Raw genomic sequence first — 21,928 nt, 5'->3', positions numbered from 1 at the left:
ACAATATTTAAATATTCACTTCGGCATGATGTCAGGAATAATAATGAGATTTTCTGGTAGAGAGGAGAGTGGTTTGAATTACATGTTGACATATAGTACTGAGGGTTTTTTAAATGTGAAAGTTGAAAGTCTTGGATAAAAGTCTTAAGCACAAATAACAGTTCAGTTTAATATTACTTAAAATAGTTTATCAGTGAAGGGAGGAATACACAAAACACTGCAATTGCCTACTCCTATTTCTTTCCCTTCCCCAAATTACATAAGGCCTATTCTGTTCTTACGATTGTAGACTACGCTGTGAATTACTGAGCTGGATTTTATCCCATTATGCAACGTGGCAGAATGGCTGTGGTTTGTTGAAATAACAATAAAGCAAATGTTTTTCCAGTGCAGACAGACACTCCACTGATGGGGTGTCGAGCTAATTTCCTCTTGTCTGAGAGTGGGAGGCAGGCTAATCGACATTCCGCTCATAATCCCAGCCATCTTTGAGCACTCAGAAGAAAAATTCATATGTCCTGTTATCACCAACTACACCTAATGATAACATACAGATATGTCAAATAAAACAAAATTCTTTACTGTGAGGAATATTGTATTGCCAACACATGCACCGACACATGTACTTGCATAGCTGGGTCTCCCGCCTGCTTGAGGTGGCTCAGCTCTGGAAACGTGAAACTCATTGGTTTTATATACTTCACGGTATTTTCTGTTTTGTTGTGTTCTCTGCCCCCACAGATGTGAAAACTGTGTAGAGATGCTGTTTGTGCGTGGCTCAGGCAACTGTGTGCAGTGCGACACACCCCTGAGGAAGAGCAACTTCCGCGTGCAGCTCTTCGAAGACCCGTCTGTAGATAAGGAGGTGGAGATCCGCAAGAAGGTGCTGAAGATGTGAGTGAGGGGGACCGGGAGGGTGAGGGGCGCGGCTCTGTGTGTTTGTGTGTCATCTCGTGCCTCCTCCCACTTCTTAAGCCACCTTTGTCTTCCTCATTACACTGTTTGTTTTGTAGACAATGGGTCTCTCAGGGGGGGTTCAAACGGGAAGGCTCTTTCCATGCCAGGTTTTAACTTCTCAGTTCCTCCCTGCCTTCTTTCTGTACCTTCTTAATTGATATCTAATGTGTGTCTAATAGGCAGTATGCAGACATGGTATTATAAAATGGTTGATTTAATGGAGGCTATTAATGTCAGTACGTATTTGCTTTTATCAGGTTTTAGTATTTGTATCATCAGTTTTGCTCTTCCTCTGCAGATACAACAAGAGAGATTTTGACTTCCCCAGCCTGAGAGAATATAACGATTACCTGGAGCAAGTGGAGGACATAGGTAGGCGCACCGACTTGAAAGCCTCATGCTGATAATGGAGGGTAGACAGATGCTTACTAGTGTAATGATTTCTCCTTGGCTGTGGTGGCACACGTGGGATATTTTACAGGCATTAGTTCCAGCCAGGAACATGGATCAGGGAGTAGCTTGACTGGCAAACCATTGTGGACTTTTACCATGAACATATTAGAAAAGCTAGATGTGGTGGTGGTGAACATTGGTGCTAATTTGTCTCAATAAGTCTATATATATATATATATATATATATATATATATATATAATGCTGTAACAACAAAACAGGACAGGACACTTAGAACTGTGAATAAGATCAGTTATTACTCTTTGCAGTAGTGAAGGAGTTAAATGAAGTCCTAAAATGGTGTGTTTGGCGTCAACCCAATTTAAGGGCATTGGGCCGAGCGGGGCAGGGAATGCGAAGCCAGGAAGAGAGACATTTTTGTGAATGTGATATTAAATTCATGTATCCACTTCCTATAACACAGTGATGGCTTTTAGCCTTTAACAGAAGGCAAAACAGCTCCTGAGGTCTAGGTCACAGGTTTGGTGTGAGCATTTGCACTGGTACAGTCAAAGTTGACCTCATCTGTTTTTGACCTAAAAAAAAAAATCACACTTTATAATTTAATATTTTTACACATTTTTTACATTGTTTGACAAAGCTCATAAGCGCTCATGATTTGCATACACTCATTCCAGAAGATTTGTCTCACTTAAGCTAAGAGAAATATTGAATTACCAGATGTGGACTGCACCATTCCTTCAGATGGAAAATTCTACATGTCTTGAGCATCACTTTATATACTTTTCCCCCTCTATTTTCACTTCACATATTTGTTATCTTTGGAAGGCTTTAAGATCTGCACCAGAATTGAAAACACTATTATCATGCCTTTGGACAGTGCTTCTCTGCATAGCATCAGTTTGTGATGATGGACACACAAAAGGCCGTTTGGTTTGAGGATTTTAACGATACTTTTTTACTCCTCAATGTAGTGTATAATCTGACAAACAACATTGACGTGGAGAACACCAAGCTGAGGATGGAGCAGTACCAGAGGGAGAACAGAGATCTCATCCAGAGGAACAAGGCTAAACTTGTATGTACCAGGTTATTTTCCCACATGTGCATCAAAGCTTTATTAATTTTTATAATGTGGTGCTAAAAAAACACTGAAAGGATTTCTTTAGATAGGTCAGAAATGGTATGACAAGCTTGTTGGATTCAAACTTCTGGTTAAAGACACTGCAGCAGGATTTTTTTTGTAACATGCTTTTTCTCTCCCTCACCTGTTTTCTCGTTAGACTCGAGAGCAGGAGGAGCTGGAGGAGCTGCTGTTGTTGGAGCAGAAGGACAATGAGCAGCGGAGACTGGATGTACTGCAGGAGGAGCAGAGGCAGCTACAGGCCAAGAGGAAGAACAAGCAAGCTCTGCTGGATGAACTAGTGAGAAACACATGTTGCATCTACATATGTCCACACAAAGACAAGTCTAGTGATGCAAAGAGCAAGTCACCTGGGGCATCCTGGTAGCCGAGTGGTTATCATGATCTACCATGTACACATTTGTTGCTGGTTTGCCCTTTTTCTCTATCTCTGCATCACTGTAATCGGCATCCAACTGTCTTCAAGTGGCTGTTAAATAAAGGAGAAAAAAAAACGGCTACAAAAATGAACTTAAAAAAGAGCAAGTCACTTTATGACGGATGACACACACACACACCCTCTGCCTGAGGGTTCATTGCTGTGAGATCATTAAGAGCTTATTAGCAGTCATTGTGCTCCAGGCTGCATTGTTCTCATTCTGTGATTCCAAAGCCTCTTGGCTCCATTGTATTGAGCTGCAGGCTTTGGAAGTAATTGTTCCTGCAGAGTGGGCTGCTGAAGGACCATCACAGATAGCAGACTAAGCTGTATGTTTGTTTGTTTAAGGCACAGGGCCTGTTGACTGTAGGCAGATGAGATCAGCTCTCACCCCCCCCCCCGAGGGAACTCTTATGAGCTCTGACATCTGTGTGTCCCTGTGGCCAGAAAGCTCACTGTTCTCACATGAGCACACAAGCACACGCCAACACATATATTTACATTTCTTTGGTGCTGTTTCCTCAAGCAGTGCTGAACTTATCAATAAATACATGACTGGCAACTTCGAACACACTTCTTGATTATTGTTCTTTTCAAATGCAAATATTGAATTTACATTTATTTATCAAGATACTTTGTGAAACGAGAAGGAAGTTACCCATGCAATGCAATCCAGTTAAAACAAGTGCATTCAAATAGCTAATACACTCTTTAAGTGTAAGTCATGTGTAAATGTGGACCATTTGTACTGTCAGAGCAGGACTTATTATAGTGTGAAGCCATTAAATAGCTTATTGTTATTTGTTGAAGACACCTCTACATTGTTACCATTGCTGTCTACCTCATCAAAGATGTCCTACCTCTTTCAGTGAAAAACATGTTCAAGCTTGTTCTTAGATCTCTGCACTTGGCAACACTCCACTGGAGAAATTGAAACGTCCGACCTTGCATTTAATGGAGGTGAAGGCGGCGCAGTGCACTTGAAGTAGTGTCCCCTGCAGTGCCACAGTTTTGTTAATATGGCTTGCATCAAAAATGTGGCAGCTAGCGGCCTATGCTGATGGTTATTCAGTTAGACAGCAGTCTCCTGGGGGTCGGGGAGGTGGGTGGACGAGTGGATTTCATCTCTTCAAGATACAAGCGTCAGCTGTTGTTGCTGAGCAGAAAAGGCCCAGATAGAGCACCTTGTCCACTTTACTTTATGCATCACACACCTAGATTAATATTCTGATAAATTTTCCAAAATTCCCTTTGTTTCTCCAGGAGCAGTCTCAACTTCCTGCCAGCATCTTGCTTGCCCAACACAAAGTTCGTTCCACCGAGCTGGAGACCCAGATAGAGCAACAGAAGCAGGCTGTCAAACCTACCAATCTGTTTTCAACTGGAATCCATATGGTGAGTGCTATATTTTAGGCACATTAACTCTTTAACCTATTTTCATATATACATTAATTCTCTCTTGCTATTGTCTCCATCAGATTGTTGTTGTAGCATTGAGGGGTTTACATCTCTTAGGGCATTTTATAACTCCTACAATGTCCAATATATGCATTCTTTTGCTTATTTGGGTCTCAGTATCTCTAAAGGTTTTATCTTGGACAACTTTATATAAATGTTTCTATTGATTGTTGATTTGGGCTACAAAACAACTGTGCCTCAGTTTCCTGTATAAATCCCAACAAGTGTGGTTGTGAAGGAACTGCTGGCAACCAGTTTGTTTTTTGTTTTTTTGAGGTCCAGTTTACAGTGAGTGGCATTGTGCTGCATCTTAAGGGTTTCAAGGTTTATCAGACACCAAAGGGACAGTTGTGGCTCAGGTGGTACATCAGGACATTCACTAACCGTGGGGTTTAGGTGAAAGCAGCATGAGACCAGTGCAACAGACGAGCTTGAAGTAGCTATACAAATAACAACATAGCTTCTATATATACAATAAGCCCATGCAGGTTATGGCCATGTGGATGTATACCTCTGTCCTCTGGGGATCCTCAGGGCCTGAAAAGTAAAGGTCATAGTCTGATTTCAGTTCTGCACTAATTTAAACTTTATGTGGAGTGCTTGTAGACAATGGCGTGGCAATAACAGTCCAGACCTTCAAAGGAGGGATGTTCCTGTCTGTGTCTGTGCTTCTTCAATGTGGGAACAGGCCCCTTACCCCTCAGTCATGTCATCACATTCCTCTGAGCGAGGGGTGCGACCCACAGAGAGAGCATGTGGGCTCTGGTTTCTCTGAGCGTTCAGCTTTATGCTCACTGTGTCTGGAGAAATCTTCCATTTGGCTGTCGTTCAGGTTTACAGTCGTTTATTTTCATTTTTACTGTGAAGAGATAGGCTGTGTCATCAACCCCTCCTCCTATCCAGCAACCCTTATGAGCCAGGGTTGTCTTCCCACAGTTCAGTGGTGCGTGGAAGAGAAGTGCTCACCTAGGCCCAAGCTGGAGCGAACTTTAGATGTACTCAACACTCTTTTGACTGTCCTGTCAATTCCATTGTGCAGTGTACTGAAAGTTCTTGGTAAAATAATCAGATGCAATGATAATCAGTGCAGCTTTACATACAGTTTATTCCTGAAACCCTTAAAATGACAACTTGCTCATACAGTATCAGTCCAAAAGCAGTGAATTGTACTAAATGGAGGATGTGGGACTTTGACTCTCACCCTCTTGATTTACACCATGAAGTCAAACTTGCTGATGGAGAGAGAAACAGCATGATTATGTTGCTTTTGGCTTCTTCTGTTGCTGTTTTTCCTCAGGTTCTTTCTTCCCTTTTCTCTTCATCCTCCCGTCCCTGAACTCTTGTTGGTGGAGCAGAGCTCTCACCCTGCATCTGCTGTGTTGGAGTGAGAGACTTGAGTCAGGGGAACATGTGGGTTTGGAGTTCCCTTCACCTCAGAGTGCATAAGAATAACTTCTGTTTGACTTGGTTGGGTTTCAGCACAAAGCGGTGGATTCCTGCAGATTGCTGGAATTTATTTATCTGCCGGGTCGTGGTCCCTTCCAAGTAGGGTTTCAGTTTTTCTTCATCAGAAATTAGGAGAGGCAAATGTAGAAACACATTTCTTAACTCAAGCCACATTTCTGTTATATTTTTCTAAGTCAAGCTTGTTTGTGCTCCTCTTTTGTGACAGTGATGCCAGTTAGTGCTGTGATGTTGAATTAACTGATCATACAAACGATAATTTAAGTCATTTAGCGGCAATTCAACCCAGGTTCTCAAATGGGAAGTTTTGATGCTTATCTCTGTCTTATGTAATTGTGAACAGAATATCTTTAGGTTTGTAGGGGTTGGTCGTACGAAAAGAGCAGTTTGAAAAAGTTGCCCTGGGTTCTGGGTGTTTAGATGCTCAGTTTTCATGACACTTTTTATAAAAATGACTTAATGCCATAATCTTTAGCAGAAGCCTCAGGGTCAGTGCTCTGTTGTGAAGCACATACAGAGATAAACGGATCGATTGTGACAGTGCCCAATGGACAGAAAGCTGATTTGTGACCTCTTGCGTTTTCATCTCAATGTTTCTGGTGATGTGCAACTTCACCAATTACAGAAGTAGGAATTCATGGCACCCCCTCCAGCATTTCAGCCAACTGCTTCAGCCCAGGCCACAGTGAGCCATCACTTGCAGAATGATATATCTGCTGTTCTTTGAGCCGACCAATTCGTGCAATGTGAGGATGCCAATCCTTCCTCTTTAGTCTTTATTTAAAGAGTGATCTAACATTGGATCTAGTTGTGTCATGTTGTTTACTGGGAACATGAAAGGGGACATCTCAGCCATGTTGGCATTGCTTTCAGTCTGGGTGTTTTTCCAGGACTTGGTGAAGGGGACTCCAACCCTGATCGTAATTACACTTGTTGTGTGTTAACATGCAGTCAGATGGATGTTTGAGGAAGTTAGCTGATCCTGAGGGAAAGTAGTCTGAGTCCAGGTGTGACATAAGGTGGGATGGGCCTGGTCTTGCTTCAGGAATGGTCTGGAATTACACTCACTAATCCCTTACTTTGTAGGTACTCTATTGAACCAAGACTTGCACACCCATGTGCGGCTGCATGCACACGCACATAAAAGCATGTTTCCCTTATCCAGTCTGAGTAAACATCCTTTGAAGAATAAAGTGGGTTTTTTTTTTTTGTTTGTTTTTTTTTTTTTTAAATTGATATCCGCTAATATCAAAAGAGACCCTCTGTGTGGGAGGAAGGCAGCTATTCACTGTTTAAACAGGTAGCTTGTTGTTCTCTGATACAGAATGACTTGTCATCATGCCTGGCACCTGCTCTGAGCAAAACATAACATGGTTTGAGGGTTATTAGCATATACATTTCTGGTGTAAGAGTGTATGAGGTTAGGGATTGTCCTTCAGCTGCTGCAGTGTCCCATTCCTGATAGCAGTTGACCGATGGGGAATCTCTCCACCTTGGGACAGCTTTCAGCGCCATCTTAAATGAAAGGTCCCGGGTTCCAGCACTGCTGGGGCCCAATCCACTCCTCACAGGCAGCACGGCAGCTGACATACCTGATGCGGCCGGCATGGGCACCTAATGAAAGCAGGAGGCCCTTGCACACATAAACAAAGTGCAACTCATACACACAATCAGCTAAATGTGGGTGGAAAGTTTATCCCTAAACATAGATGTGTAGCTGGCTGGAATAGCCATGGGTTCTCTCTGGCTTTATTCCATTCTACACTTAGACTGTGGAATTTGACTACCATAGAAAACACAAACACAAGTACACACACACGCACGCACGCACGCGCGCGCGCGCACACACACACACACACACACACTTTGTGAAATTGTTTGTTCAGGCCTGTTTTACTTGGTTTAAGTCGTCCTCTACAGTGACCTCTGCACTGTAGACGTACTCGTCAGCGCAGGCCAAGCTCTGCTTTACTTAACTCTGGCAGACTGGCTTAACCTGTTTTGCCTTGTTGCTATGTACTTCCTACAACCCCCACTCACTCTTTCACGATCTTCATTGTCATTTTCATTTCCCTTATTCACACTCAGACAAACAGTAACACACAGTTATTTGTGTGTGTGTGTGTTTTTTTTTTTTTCCTCTGGAAGTTTTGGCATACAGTAAAAACCATTCATGAACCAGAGACAGCTGGTTTTATGCGAGACTGTATAACCCTTGCCCTCTGTCTTTTTCATTTTTATTAAATTGCTGGCATGCCGCAGGAGCTCGGTGAGAAGGGGTCTGCTCAGGAGGTAAAGAGAACAGACATCCCTGATTGGCACCACCACATGTGTGTGTTCACACCTCTGCCCCTGCCCCTGCCTTGGCCCTGTTTAAGTTGGCCTTAACCACCCTTGCCCACGGGCAAGCCAGCCTAGTGCAGCCCAGCGGAAAAAGGAGTTGTCAGCTTTAGAGGCTTTGCGCTGGGGCAGCTGCCACTGGTCAGGCAGTTATATTTAAACTTGTAAGGCGAGGGGAGGCGCTGTGTGGACAGCAGCTTTTACACTTGCTACTTGCTGTTTAGTGGGCCAGTGGGCAACCCAAAGCTCTTTATCCATACAGAAGCGCTGGCAGTGCCAGGGCACAAGGTGGAAGTGAGGGCTGAGGATGAGATGGCACTAGGTTGGCCCCTAACTAGGTCTTTTAATTTTAACTCTGATACACTGCTGACCACTGTTTCCCTTTCCATTCTTCTCACTGTCACTGTGTGCATTAGTGAAGGGGGCCTCACTGCCTCTGGAGCTCTGCTTCAGCTAGCTGTGGTTCCCACAACCTTGGAGAACCAAATGAGGTTATGTGGCTGTGTGTGTGTGTGTGTGTGTGTGTCTGTGGATGTGATGGGGAGGTGCTGATGGAGGTCTCTACGTGACCTTGATGTGTCCTGCTGAGCTGCAGTATCAGGGGAGAGATGGGGGGCCTGGAAGGTGCTGACGGTAGTGCAGCGTGTGTCAGTGGCACATGTTTCTGATGACATGTTTAACAGTGACCCAGGATTTGAGCTTTTGACTTATGAACTTTTGGTTAACATTGTCATTGTCAGCTTCGGATAACACCATATACCTATACTTGTTGGACCTATGTAGTTCCTATTAACACCACTTTTTCAGATATGCTACAACTTAGCACATTCTGTTTTTTCAATAAAATGTAAAAATACTAGTTGTAAAAACCTAGAAGTATATGCAAATCAAGCAGCTGTGGAATAAGGCAGGAAACAGTTCTGTAACATATGAATAGTGAGTTTTTAAGACATGTCAAAATGAAGGAACACCTACAGGAAATACTTAACCATTTCTTATTTTTAGTGTACACTTCCACACACTGTGTCATGCCTTAGGGGCATACCTCAGAAGTAATGACTTTTATGACCCCTTGTCTCATAAACGTTAGATGGACTAACCCTGTTGCTTTCTTAGATGGTACTGTAAACACGGACAGCAGAGTTAAAAAAAAAAAAAAAAAATAGCAATGTAACAGCACATCACAGGCCAAATTCAGTCCCCAAGCGGCATGAAGTGTGTAGTGGTTTTCCAAACCAGTAAACCTGTCCCTGTTGCTAATGACAACATTCACTGTTTTAATTGATATTTTAAAATGGGGCCACTCCTACAAATTTGATTCAGGTACTACTGGATCACTAGCACTCGATCTAGACCTGATGTAGGAAGATCATGAGAATGGGAGAAGGACGAGTACTCCCTCTGGTGCGATGGTGATTTCCTCAAATCAGCCTCCCCTGCTGTTTTATAAAGATTGATGGCCTCCAGAGTTTCATTTTGGTGTCACTGGAGTATTATACGATTCTTAAAGACCAGATATACACAAACTTGAAAGCATTGTGAGGGCACACACAATGTTGTATAGGCAGTAATACGGGCCTCTGTGATGTTAAAAGCAGATGTTTGTGTTGGCTCCTTCAGTGGTGTTGTTCCAATGGCCCCTAGTCCCTCAGCCATTTCTGCTCTGCTGGACCTGGCTGGGGGTCCTCTCTCTCTCTCCTTCTCCCCTTCTGTTGCTTTCTTTCACCAGAGCATTTGGAAAACAACATTCATATGCTGTAATTCACACAAGCTTTTAATAGGACGTGATGAGTTCATGATTGAGAGTTTCAGCAGTGTTATTTCATGGAGTGGATGAGGGAGCGGGTCTGCGAGGTCACAGCTCTGTTCGACACTTTGAGCACTACTACAAATCGTTAACTTACACATTCTTGTAAATATCAGAAGAACAAAGCTTGTTCTTGTATATGCATGTGTCATGCTGTGTTTGTTTATGCTGATGTGTCTCTGCCAGTTTTCAAGGTGCCCTCACAAAGGAATGCAACAGAAATTTCTCTAGACTAGGGGTTGGCTCTGTTCTGTCACTTAAAATCTGATTTACTGCCCTTTTAGCGATCTTTATCTGCCAATTTGCTGCTCTCTTTCTCTACCACTCTACCAGCTTAGACTTTTCTTCTTCTGTTTCTCCCTCCACCATTGGTCCCAGTGCGCCCCTTTGATTGGCACAGTAGGGGAGTTAAACAGTGCTGAAAAGTCTGAAAGAAGATGGATGGGGTGACTGAAGGAGTGTGAAACTGAGGGAGAGTGACCGGGTTTGGGCTGGTTAATCTGGGTTTCATTAGTCTGTGGTAGAGCTCCGCTGTGTTGGATGAATGGATAGGACAGGAGAGGGCATCACTTGCACTTTGGGGCTAAAGGTTGAATGAAAACCATAAAAAAGTGTGCTGCTGGTGGTTTGTGTTTTAAAAGAATCCTTTTTAAAGCAGATAACTAATGTTTAAAAACTGGGCCTTAAGGTTAAGGGGCAGGAGTGTGAGATTGCTGATCATATAATCATAGAAAATTTAAAAAATTCAGAATATGAAAAAAAAAAACTGGTGAAAGTGCATGAGGACGTGTTTTGAAGAGGCATTCTTCAGTGGAAAAAGCTATTCTTTCTGTTAATGTAGTGCCACTGTCGCTATCCCTACTGCCCCCCCCAACCACCACCTGCATGTATTAACCACTGCTAAATACAACAAGCTCAGACTTGTTCTGGTAAGGAAGCTGAAAGGCATTCTGGGAAAGAGGATTGGCTGATAAAGATAAGTCATCTATCATAGTACATGTGAGAATATAATGCAGCATTAATACATGTGATTTAGTACAATTTCTAAAAAAAAATCAGCTGAAGGCTTTATGATTAAAATACATAGACAAGAGCATCATATTTAATTTATACATATACATATATTTAATTAATGTAATGAATGAAAGAGCTGATATATCAAAGCACCGTTGATGCTAGAGCTGGATTAAAAAAAATCCAAAACTGCCACAAAGGAGTCTCATCACAACCCTGCAACAAAATCAATATTTAAGTACAACAAGGGATAAAAAAAATTTTAAAAAAAGTTAGGTTAGTCTGTATAACCACATATCGTCCACACCTACTGGGAAACTAAGATAATCACACATTAAAATAAACTGTAGAAAAAAGGAAACTACAGCATTTAATCACACAATGAGCGCAGAGTAACATTATAAGAGCGCAGTGTAAGTTTTCGGTGTGTGTATGTTTTGTTTTCTCTAATTATCTTACACTCCTGCCTGGTTCAGACAGCTACCACCATGTTTTGTTTGGCTAAGAAACTGTCAGTTACCATCTCAGTGTGCATCATTTAGTGCTTTTGTAACTTCCAGCTCAGCTTTGGTTTCTTTACTTTATGAGGGCGGGCAGTCAGGCCGTGGGGCACATGTTACTCATTTAGTTTGGTTTTCATCAGCTCCCCCCTGTGTTCTGTTGTTTATTCTCCCCCCACTGCTCTTTTCTTTATTTTCTCTCTTATCTTTTTATCTTCCCTTTGTCTCTAAGTCCCTTTGCCACTCTTGAAAATAGGCAGTCTTTGTTTAGTAGAGATCATCTTTTTAATTCCAGGTTTATTTCATGACTCTGGCTCGTCTCCTGAGTCTTTAATGCTGGAGAAAACATAGTGGTCTGACACTGTGGAAATTCCCCTTTGATGGCAGAGCCCCGAATTGAACAATTGTGGAGTTTCCTTAAAAAAGGATCGTATTTCTGACTTGATCACCATGGTCAAGAGCATTAGAAACAAGTGTGTTTTAACTCTGAGTAATTCTGGATCTAAGGGTCTTTATAAACGAGGCCGCAGTTCAGTGATGGCGTCTCAGGTCTTGTGACTGTAGAACATCCAGCAATATAATATTGAACAGTCCTAGATTCTCCTAATTTTACTGACCTAACAATGCAAATAGTAAATAATCAAAGCTAATCTCACAATCACTTTTACATATACATGTGCTAACCAGTTTAGGTTTGATAATTTACTTAGTCTTTTATATATGCTATATACAGTATCGATTGTTTGGTCCTTCGGTGGTTTCATGGAAATGCTTTCTAGCCATTTTTGATCCAAAGCACATTTCCTTTCTTTTATCAGGAATTGAATTTCCTCATCAACCAGACCACAGTACTCCTCTCTGATGTTAATGTTCATTTGTTCTTGTTCAGATTTCTATCAGAAATGTTTGTTGATTTGCCAATACTGTGTAGACCGCTAAAAACATGCTCAGTCATTGTTCCAGTTAGGTTTCTCAAACCAACAATGCCTAGGGAATGTGAAATTGCTCAGACAGAACATCTATTTCTAAACCAGTTGGTCAAGAACTGGCGGTTATTAACGCTGCAGTTTGATTGACATTAAGTCTTTTCCAAATATTTTTTTTTTCTTAAGAACTGCACACTAAACTGAAACAATGCCAATAATTGTCCTGTGTTGAATGTTGTCTGTCTCTTTTGGTTTTTCTTTCAGCGTCAGACGGTCTCACTCCTGCCTCTACCCAAGATAGAAGAAGCTCTGTACCAGTACAAACCCCTTCAAGTTGAAACCTATGGACCCCCAGTGCCTGAACTGGAGCAGCTGGGTAGACTCGGGTACGAACTTATTTACACATTAAGCCGTAGCCAAGGACTGACTTTAGGCCATTCGGTAGCTATGAGTTTTAATTTAATATTCTCACGAGCACAGCTGTCAAGTTAAAAAAATAACCATTACCGGTCCATCATTTACATGTAATTTCTTCAGAGGTTTCCTGGAATGAACTGTGTAATCTGGTGCCAAGTAGGCTATTAAAACAGAGACAAAATTCTGAGGGTAGTTGTTGTGTGAAATTTATAAGCTGTTGCTGATTTCCAGTGAAATTTTCTTGGAAGATGCGCTCTATTGAAAGCCAAGTCAATATTAAGTGAATGTTTAGTTGACATCTAGTGCGGTGACTTGAAGACTCTTTAGCACTTTGTATGATTAATTGATTAAAAATACAGTACCAGTGAAAGGTTTGGACACACTTTCTCATTCAATTCAATGGTAAAATGTGCCCCAACCTTTGACTGGTAGTGTATATCAGAAAAAGCTCTTTCCAGGTACCTTCATATCAATTTAGGGTCTTATATGAGTTCCTTCATAGGAAATAAGAGTGCAGGTAAAATAAAGTATTAGTGATTTAACTAATTCTTCACCTAACGACGGGGCATTGTAAAGGTTTTGGTGTGGGGTTAGAGAGCTGCTAGAAAGTCGGTCTGCTCAGAAAGCCTGGCTCGTCTCACTTGACTCTCCCCTGATTAACTGGGAGAGTGAAGGCAAATGAGGGGGAGGAGGCCCAAGAAAAAGGAGAGGGAGAGGGAGTAAACACTATCACCCTGCCACAAGCCGCCACAGTGCCTCTGCAGGAGTGTCCATTAACACACACAGGAAGTGCTTTCCCCGACGGCCCCTTTGGGCCAATCAATCCACGACGCCATTGGTCCAGTCCACACCGAATGTAAGACATCCATCAGACAGCCGAGCGCCCAGCCGTCTGCACTGCAACTGGCTGGCACTAAAGCCTGCCCACACACTGAGGGCGGTCTGCTTTTATTGGGTGACAGGAGCAAAACAGGGTCATGCTCCTTTTGGGTTAGCTATTTGACTTTCAGCGCAGCTTCACTCTGACGGTAACCTTTATTTGGCTGAGATGTGTGTATGTGAACACCATGTCAGCATGTTTAGGGTAAGGGTTTTCTAGTTTATTCTTCTTTATTCTTCAGATAAAAGGTGCTATTGACTTTTGTTGGAGATAATACATCTACGTAATTACCTGGAAAAACAGCTACTTCAGGTGAAACGTTTTCCTTAAAGTATTGCATGTCAGTTTAGGCAGAATAACTGGTGCTTATTTACATTATGTATTCAGTGAAGTGCTGAGGTCCTACTTCTTTTGGCCAGGCTGATCAATATGCAGATGAAACACATCTCACAATTTCTGCCGCATGCTGGAACGCAGAGACGGGAGGAGGGGTGTCAGCAGTTCAAGGGTCCAGGAGGACCGATGCTGGAGAGGAAGGGCTCTGCCACAGAGATAAATGAGGTTCAGTTCAGTGAGGAACTCAAGTCCCACTGGTGCAGGCCGCAGGCAGCGACAGACAGGCCCGTTCAGGCAAACCACAACTCCCAAGATGCAATGTGCTGTTAAATAAAACCAGGGAATAGTGCTGACACTTCTGGGCAGTTGGCAGTTTGTAATTCAGCTAAGTCTGAGGTTTTGTGCATGCAAGCTCAGATATACATTGATTATCAAGTGTGCACATACACATGCACACAGATGGTGTCCCTTAAACCTTATATACATTTTGTGTCATACACACTCATGCTCACTCCCTTTATTGCAGTTCCAGCGTTTTTGCCACAATGGAACTCGTGTGATGTGGTAAATATTCACAAGTGTGTGTGCAGAGGAGCGAGAATGCAGACAGTGAAAAGTGAGTCTCCTGTGTACAGCGCTGGACTACAGCTCCAGTCCTATGACCTGTGAAGGGAATATGCTTGAACGTGTGAGGAGATATGGATGTGCCTGAGTGTGGATGAGGTGAAAGGGGCTGTGAGAGGGCAGGTACTTATTTTAAAGCACGGCTGTTTGTCTTCGTCAAGGCCCACAGTGACAGCAGCACCACTGGTGATTTGTCTTGGACGCAGCCATCAAGTAAGACTGGAGAGTTGAGCTCACACACCCCCTCCCTCGTGGCCCCGAAATCTCTGGGGCAAGTCTCCTACACAGGATGTCCAGTCAACACAGGAATGACTGGAGCCATGCATTTTATTTCAACTCCCTCTTTTCTTCAGTCTCTTTCTTTCTCCTTCTTAGTGTCTGTGTCTTTTCGCCTTGTCCCTTTGCCCCCCAAAAAACCGCAGGAGTGCTGCACGGCTGCCAGGAAAAAGAAGGGCCACGCCTCTTTCACTGTCTCTCCCTCTCTGTCAGCTGTACCTGAATAAATATGGGCTGAGCTGAGCTCTTATATTAAAGACAGCTGCCTCAGTACTGGAGCAGAGTAAGGGCTGCATGCTCAGCGACAAGGGCCTCCAGAAGTACCAGTTTCCCTCCTTCACACACAGATCTATAACCAAATGCTCCTCCCATGATGTGCATAGGTGTATATGGTTTGCCACAGAGGGTAAGACCCCGACTGTGTGAGGTTTCTTTAATGGCAATATAGATCTGTCCATCTCATTGACTGGCACCTACCCAGAACCATGCTTGAGCTGTAAGAATTACAAGTAGACTATGAATGTAACACTACAGCTCGTGCACCAAATGTTCCACTACGGCTCTTTGCTTTTATGTTGCACAATAAAAGCCTTTAATAAATAAAATTCAAGCAGAAGTAAATATTGCTTTGGAGATGCAAACAGAAACAAAAGATGTTTACGTTGACATGGATGTGATAGGGATCCCAGTGCACAGCAGCCAGACAGTGAAGCGGTAGCTGTTTTAACTCCCGCCTTTTAACTCCCGCCTCCTCATGCCGACCTTGTGCCTGTTGATGGACATACCCTGAATGGCAGCATTTGCGAACATCAAAATACACACCACCAGTTAAGCCACGCCAGCGTTATATTTAACATAAGTTAAATATGTACAGGTTTTCATGTAGACACATGCTGATGAAAAAGCTTTATCCAGTTTTTGTTTTTTTGTATGTGTGCTTAGATGAGCATCTGCGTCTGAGTTTGTTCTCTGCAAGAATATTTTTTAGGCTCTCACTGTGTAGGTGGTGAAAGACTGACTGGGATCTTGGACAAGGACAAATCATATGGGGGGAAAAATAGGGGAAAGAGAAACTGGCTGTGGAGCGTTGAAAAATTCGACTTAAACCTCAAGTGCTGACAATGAAAGCTAGCCAGAACAGTTGTTTATGTTGGCACAAGCTGCCCTGAAATTAGCCCATCTCTCCCTGACAGAGGTTGCTCAATGCGCTTCGCCAAATGCCAGTGTGTATAATATTTTGAAGTTTTGCCTCCTCTCCCACTCTGCATTGCTTTCTATAATTGGTGGAAAAAGTGAGGTTTTCTGTTGGGAGAACTTGTCAAGCATCCATCTCTGCTGGTGGGTGAAGGGGAGCAGCTGAATGAGCAGTGTTTAGTCTGGAGCTCCTCCCCTGGGGATGCTCTTCCCTGCACAAGGAAGTAATCCTCATAGTACTTTCTCTCACTGAAACAGAAAACTGGTGTCAAGCTGAAGGGTTAAATAGCAACATATAGCTTGCTGTGACCTTCATTCATGAACAGAGGATAGCAATTTTCATCCTCTGGAAACTTCCACCAAGTCAAGTGAGTCTTTTTATGGGCATATGTGCAAATACATGGACTCACAGAAGTAATACATAAATCATTGTGCTCACACACATAACCTAGCAATGTTTAACATGTACTTAAAGGATGTCTGCACACTGTTCTGGTTGGGAGCCAGGGGTTAATGGGTCTCTGAGTGATGCTCTCCTCCTGCCTGTGTTCTTTAGCTTTCCAAGCATCCCTTGGCGTCTGCGTGTTTATGTGAATGTGTATCTGTTTGTTTGTTTGTGTACTGGCTTATACTGCATGTTAAGTGCTTTGGTGGGAGGGAGATATCCAGAATAGTCAGTGGTGCCATCACACCCCTTAGTTCCTGGCAGCCGGCTTTTCTAGCCTCTCCCAACTGGGTTGGCCTGACTCCAGATCTCAGCTCTCCTTCTTTCCATCTCTGGCCTAGCTAGCCAAGAGCACTACCAGTGACCCTGGATTTGGCTCTGGCAATGAGGAGGGCCACTAAACATGGTCCATAGAGTACTCTTGAATCCATGTCTGCCATCACTAAATTAGAGCATGTGATGTTTAAATGGCATACGAATCATTTCTCTTTCCCTGTGTTTCCCTCTCACTCTGTGATGAAAGTGTAAGTCATCCATTATATTCTTCTTTTCCACTCAGTATGCAAAGGACAGCCACTCCAGCAGCAACCTCTAGAATCAAGCATGAATAGGTTTTCCATGTATCCCGTTTTCCCTAGCCCCTGCAGGGCACAAATCCATCTAGGGGACCTGATGGGCTTGCAAGGGCCAGGCTGAGAGATCAGAGGTCATAGACTATGGGGAACCTGGGGTGCAGCAGTGGGACATCTTAGTGCTGATACTGGCAAGAGCAGAGTGATGGTACCTTGGAGAGACGGGTCTTGTATTCTGGGCCTCAAATAGACATGCAGTTTCTCACACAAACATAGCTTTGATGCTGAAATTATGAGGCGCCGGTTAGCATGACCTCACATGAACTCCCTCAAGAGCAGTGGTCTTTGATCCACTTTTACTACTACTATTAGATAATGTCTCAATTCACATAGTTTGCTCTCATTGAACCAATTAAAACATTCTCTGACATTGCCATATAGTAACATTTATGGGAAATGATTTACTTGGCTCTTGCATAACAATAGGGCTTTTCCTCAAATACTTTAGGGTTGCCACCATAACCAAGACCTAAAGCTGAACTTGGTTTGTCAGATATGATATCCTCCATTCTTACACACTACACACTCACTGCATGTGCCAGTTTTAGTAGATCCAACACTGACAATGCCTTTCTGACCATAGCATGGATCTTAAAAGCTTGACTGCAGCCAGCTCACAGATTTAAAAATTTGCATAGCCAAAAGAGAATGCAGGGAGTAATAAAGTATGGAGGCTTGAGTCTGTAGCTATTTGACTTGCAAACCTGTCTGTGTCAACAGAATGGCCCATCTTTATTTGCAGCATATATCCACTGCCTTGCTTTGATACTCAGCTTCTTATACTATAGGTGCTTCCCCTCTTCATTACTAACTAGATCAGAAAAAGAGTGGAGCGTGGCCACCATCCGATTCTACACCAACCCCCACCCAGGCCATTATCCTGTCTGTCTCAGTAAACAGACCATTAACAGACAGAGCTGGTGGAGGCCAGATCACTATTGTTTTCCCTCCCATAGATCTGTGCAAATATTGATCTTCTCTTGAAGTATGAGTCAAAATAAGCACGCGTTGTAGTTGACTGGAGGCTTTTTACTTATGGGTGAGTCATTTCTGACCCATAGAGCAGGCGGAAACAGAGGGAGCATTACAGAATGACAGAGTGGGAGGTACATTTGTCTTGTGTGTATTATGGTCATCTGAAAGAGGTCTGCTTTTAGTGTTATTGTTTTCCCTCTGTGGGCTGTGTGCCAGACAGACCAGCAGTCTCCTCGTGAGAGGAACCCAGGCCATTGCCAGGGAAGGAGACACCAGTGGGCAGGGAACTCTGAGCAAAACAGCCTCCCTTGCCATCAGGTTTATTTGTGTTCCAAGTTAGAGGTGGCAGGGTCAATACATAGAACAGGGTGAGGTGATGTCTCTTGACTACTTTAACACTTACTGATCTATGTAGAGGTTTGCAGAGCAGCTGCACACTATCTAGGGTTGCATGCTTTGATTTTGAGCCCGACGTGCCGCTGAACTATGCATACACTGATTTTGTTTGCGTGTTTCACACAAACAGCAGCAGACAGAAACTCTGTGCCTCTCCCCTGCTCTTCACCCCTAGGGCAAAGGGCCCGGCAATGTACAGGGGGATTAGCTGCCTCATTTTCCCCTCTTAAGAGCTAGAGAATGAAAACAAACTCCCGTCATGTGGGGCTTGGCTGTGGAGACTTGCCACGCACACCTCATGGTAGGAGGTACTTCTCCACTATGATGTATGATTTATCACCCTCCCCCTGTTGTACCTTTCCCTGCCTTTTTGTTTTTTTCCACCACCCCCCCTCCCACTGCCCCTTTCTTGCTTTTCTACCATCTTTTTCTCTAATTGAAATCCTCTTTGCTTCTCCCTAGTGCTTGAGGTGCATGGGTAACTGATACCAGTGGAAGTGAATCCCCCATGGGAAAACTCTATTCTTCCTCATTGTATCTCTCTATTCCCAGAATGTTACATCTAACTGTCAGGACTCCTTTGCTCTGTATGGGTGTGCCTTGTGCTAGCAGCCATTCACCAGACAGCATATGTCCTTTTCCATTGTTTACAGCCCCATTTGGTCAATGATGACACTGATGTCATGTCATTATCCTCCCTCTCCAGTCCAGTCTGCCCCCTCCTCCTTCCTCAAAGCTCTCCAGGGCGCAGAGTTATCAAGTGGCAGCCCAGGAGATGAAAGAAAGGTGCTCTCCGTATCAAATAGCCACTGAGTTGTGTGATGCTCCTCCAAGCCCCATGGCTGCATTGGTTAGGTGTGAAGCCAGTGGCCCAGCTGGTCAGCCAACCTCTACTGCCCCCATCAGGTTAGACCAAAAAAGTGCAGGGCCAAGACACAAGTGAACTCTGAATGAGTAGCGACAGGTGATGCTTGGACAGGAAAGTGGGTGAATTTAGGTGCAAGTAACACAATAGGCCTTTATCGTACACACCTCTACAAATCTGCCTTTCAGAGACCGAGAACAAGCGTACCTCTTAGTAATTATCAGCGGTGCCTACAGGCTGGCTTGTTGAGGACAGCTCACAGATTGTCAGTCACTCCACAGGAAAATGTATAAGCATAAATGTCAAGAGTCACTCAAAGCTTCTGTTAACACTCTAAACTTGTTCTTCACTTAACTTAGTGTTCGCGATGCCCACCTCTGTGTCCTTCTCTCTTTTGGGATGCAAAGAATCAGACTCAGCCTGTCGGTGGTGATAAGACACATGATAACAGATAAGGGGTCTCTAGGCTCATGAGAATATGATGTAATCACATTGAGCCCCCCTTGGCAGTACAACATGGGATAATGTGGTGGACAGTGGGTAGACTAATGACTGACGATCTGTCTCACACACTCACACGTCCCAAAGGAAACTGCATTCAGGGGAAAAGAGTGTGACCTATGACCCATGGTGATGAAAGACCGCTGTTGACAGATATAGTATACCTGTGAGAGTCCTCTGTGTTTGGCTTGTCTGCAGGGGTTTTGTTTCTGGACAGCAGCCTGGACCAATTCACACATTCTGCGTTAGTAAAATTCAGCTCCATCAGGCGGTCGTTGGTATAGATACAGACAGCCCTGCCTTAGATAAACATGTATTCACGCACATGAATTGTGTAGACACACACAGGGGGCATAGGAACACATTGCACATCCACACAATGCACTCAGTGTGCTGTGCCTCTCACAGTGGTACATTTTCTCTCAGGGTAGAGTGTTGGAAGGAGGGGCAGATGGAGTAGTGGTGCTGTGAGTGAAACCGGAGCTGCCTGAGGAATGCAGGGGGTGTTTCTGAAGGACTAGAGTGGAGTTTGGGGGGTGAAGAGGGGTGACTTAAGAGGTAGGATGGGTGATTAGGGGGTGACAGCTGAGTGCTGACCCCTCTATAATGACAAATCATCTGGCAGGTGTGTGGCTCTGTACCCCCCCACTCTCCAGCCCCCGTCATTCCCAGGCCAGAAATCGTCAACCGCTGCTGGAGCAGAGCGCTAAAGGAAGACTTCCGGACATTCGCACTGGCATCCAGCAGCCTCATGACTGGCCTTTCAGAAGTTTGGGGCAGCCTCTGTTCTCATATATCCTGCCCTCTTTGTGCGCTTCACACACCAGTCTAAGCTCTTTTACTTTAATAAACACTGCTAATGAGGCTGTAGTCCTTGGAGTAATCTCGGGTAGGGTATAAGATTTATTGATTTGTCTTTATAGCTAGATGTTATTTTACCTTGCTGTGTGGATACAACGCCATACAACGTCTATCTCCCCAACAGCCTGAAACTCGGTGTACCCTGTGTGGGTCATGAATCATGCTGAATCCAAAAGGTCTCTGATCCTTTTTTGCTGTAAAAACAAACACTGACCCTGGATCATTGAGGGGGCTTTGAAAGTAGACAGGTGCTGAAGTTGAAGCCCAGTCTCAAGTCAGTGCTGAGATTTTAAAGAAAAACATCAGAGGACTTCACAATTTATGGATTCTCCCCCCAAAATCCTATTCATACAGATAATACCTCAATTTTTCTGTTCTACTGAAATTTAACAATTTTGACCTTGTATGAAGAACAGGCCTTGTCAAATCTTTTATATATGAAAGCAACCACAGTAATTCTTCAGTGAGCGATGTTGAGGACTGATTCAAATCACTCCATTGTCTTATGCTCCTGCTCTGTGGTTTGATTGTTGATTAATGTCTGCTTTCTGAAATAGCCATTGTAGCATTACAGACCTCTTTTCTTTTCCATCAAGCCCAGGCTTCCACTGCTCTTCCTAATCCAATTCCAGCCAACACATGGAGTCTAGACAAGAGGCCCAACACAGCCCGAACCTTCATCTGATATCTACTGTTTTCCCCCAGGAGTCCCAGCCTTGTAGCTATTTCCCTGAAGAACCCAAACACCCTCCTTTCCACAGCAGCATCGCCAGTCCAAATGCAAAGAGGAGCCACACATTCTCAGCTGGAAATCACGCGTAACCCGCCGGAACATTTTGTCACTTATCTTTTCACTTCGAATTAGAGATGGGGCTCGGCTGTGTTTTCCAGGCAGCAGGAGTGGGGAATTCTTTCAGGGGCCTGTCAGGAAAATCTCTGACCGTTATTAGCATTAGCAGGAGACATTGCCCAGGTATTGAGAGTTCCAGACCCAAGTGGAAAATTGCTGTTAGTTTTTTAGTTTTGATTCTTCTGAGCATGGCTTTTTTTGAAAGAGTGGCGTAATAGCAGATGGTATGAATAGT

At 43.7% G+C, this 21,928-nt stretch overlaps 1 protein-coding gene across 2 annotated transcripts in view; it reads left to right on the top strand.

Annotated features, from left to right (window-relative positions):
* Positions 1–21,928, top strand: part of mnat1 (MNAT1 component of CDK activating kinase) — a 31,439-nt gene that overhangs the window by 6,476 nt on the left and 3,035 nt on the right. For both annotated transcript variants that reach the window (XM_026313764.1, XM_026313810.1), the window contains exons 3-8: positions 742–894; positions 1,256–1,329; positions 2,345–2,448; positions 2,654–2,794; positions 4,196–4,327; positions 12,706–12,827. In XM_026313764.1, coding sequence (XP_026169549.1) covers positions 742–894; positions 1,256–1,329; positions 2,345–2,448; positions 2,654–2,794; positions 4,196–4,327; positions 12,706–12,827 — 726 coding nt within the window. The remainder of the gene's footprint in view (positions 1–741; positions 895–1,255; positions 1,330–2,344; positions 2,449–2,653; positions 2,795–4,195; positions 4,328–12,705; positions 12,828–21,928) is intronic.

Source organism: Mastacembelus armatus, chromosome 22, assembly GCF_900324485.2.
Source record: "Mastacembelus armatus chromosome 22, fMasArm1.2, whole genome shotgun sequence".
In the NCBI taxonomy this organism is placed as follows: Eukaryota; Metazoa; Chordata; class Actinopteri; order Synbranchiformes; family Mastacembelidae; genus Mastacembelus; species Mastacembelus armatus.
Note: the sequence above shows the minus strand (reverse complement) of the source record. Positions and strands in the feature narration are given on the sequence as shown.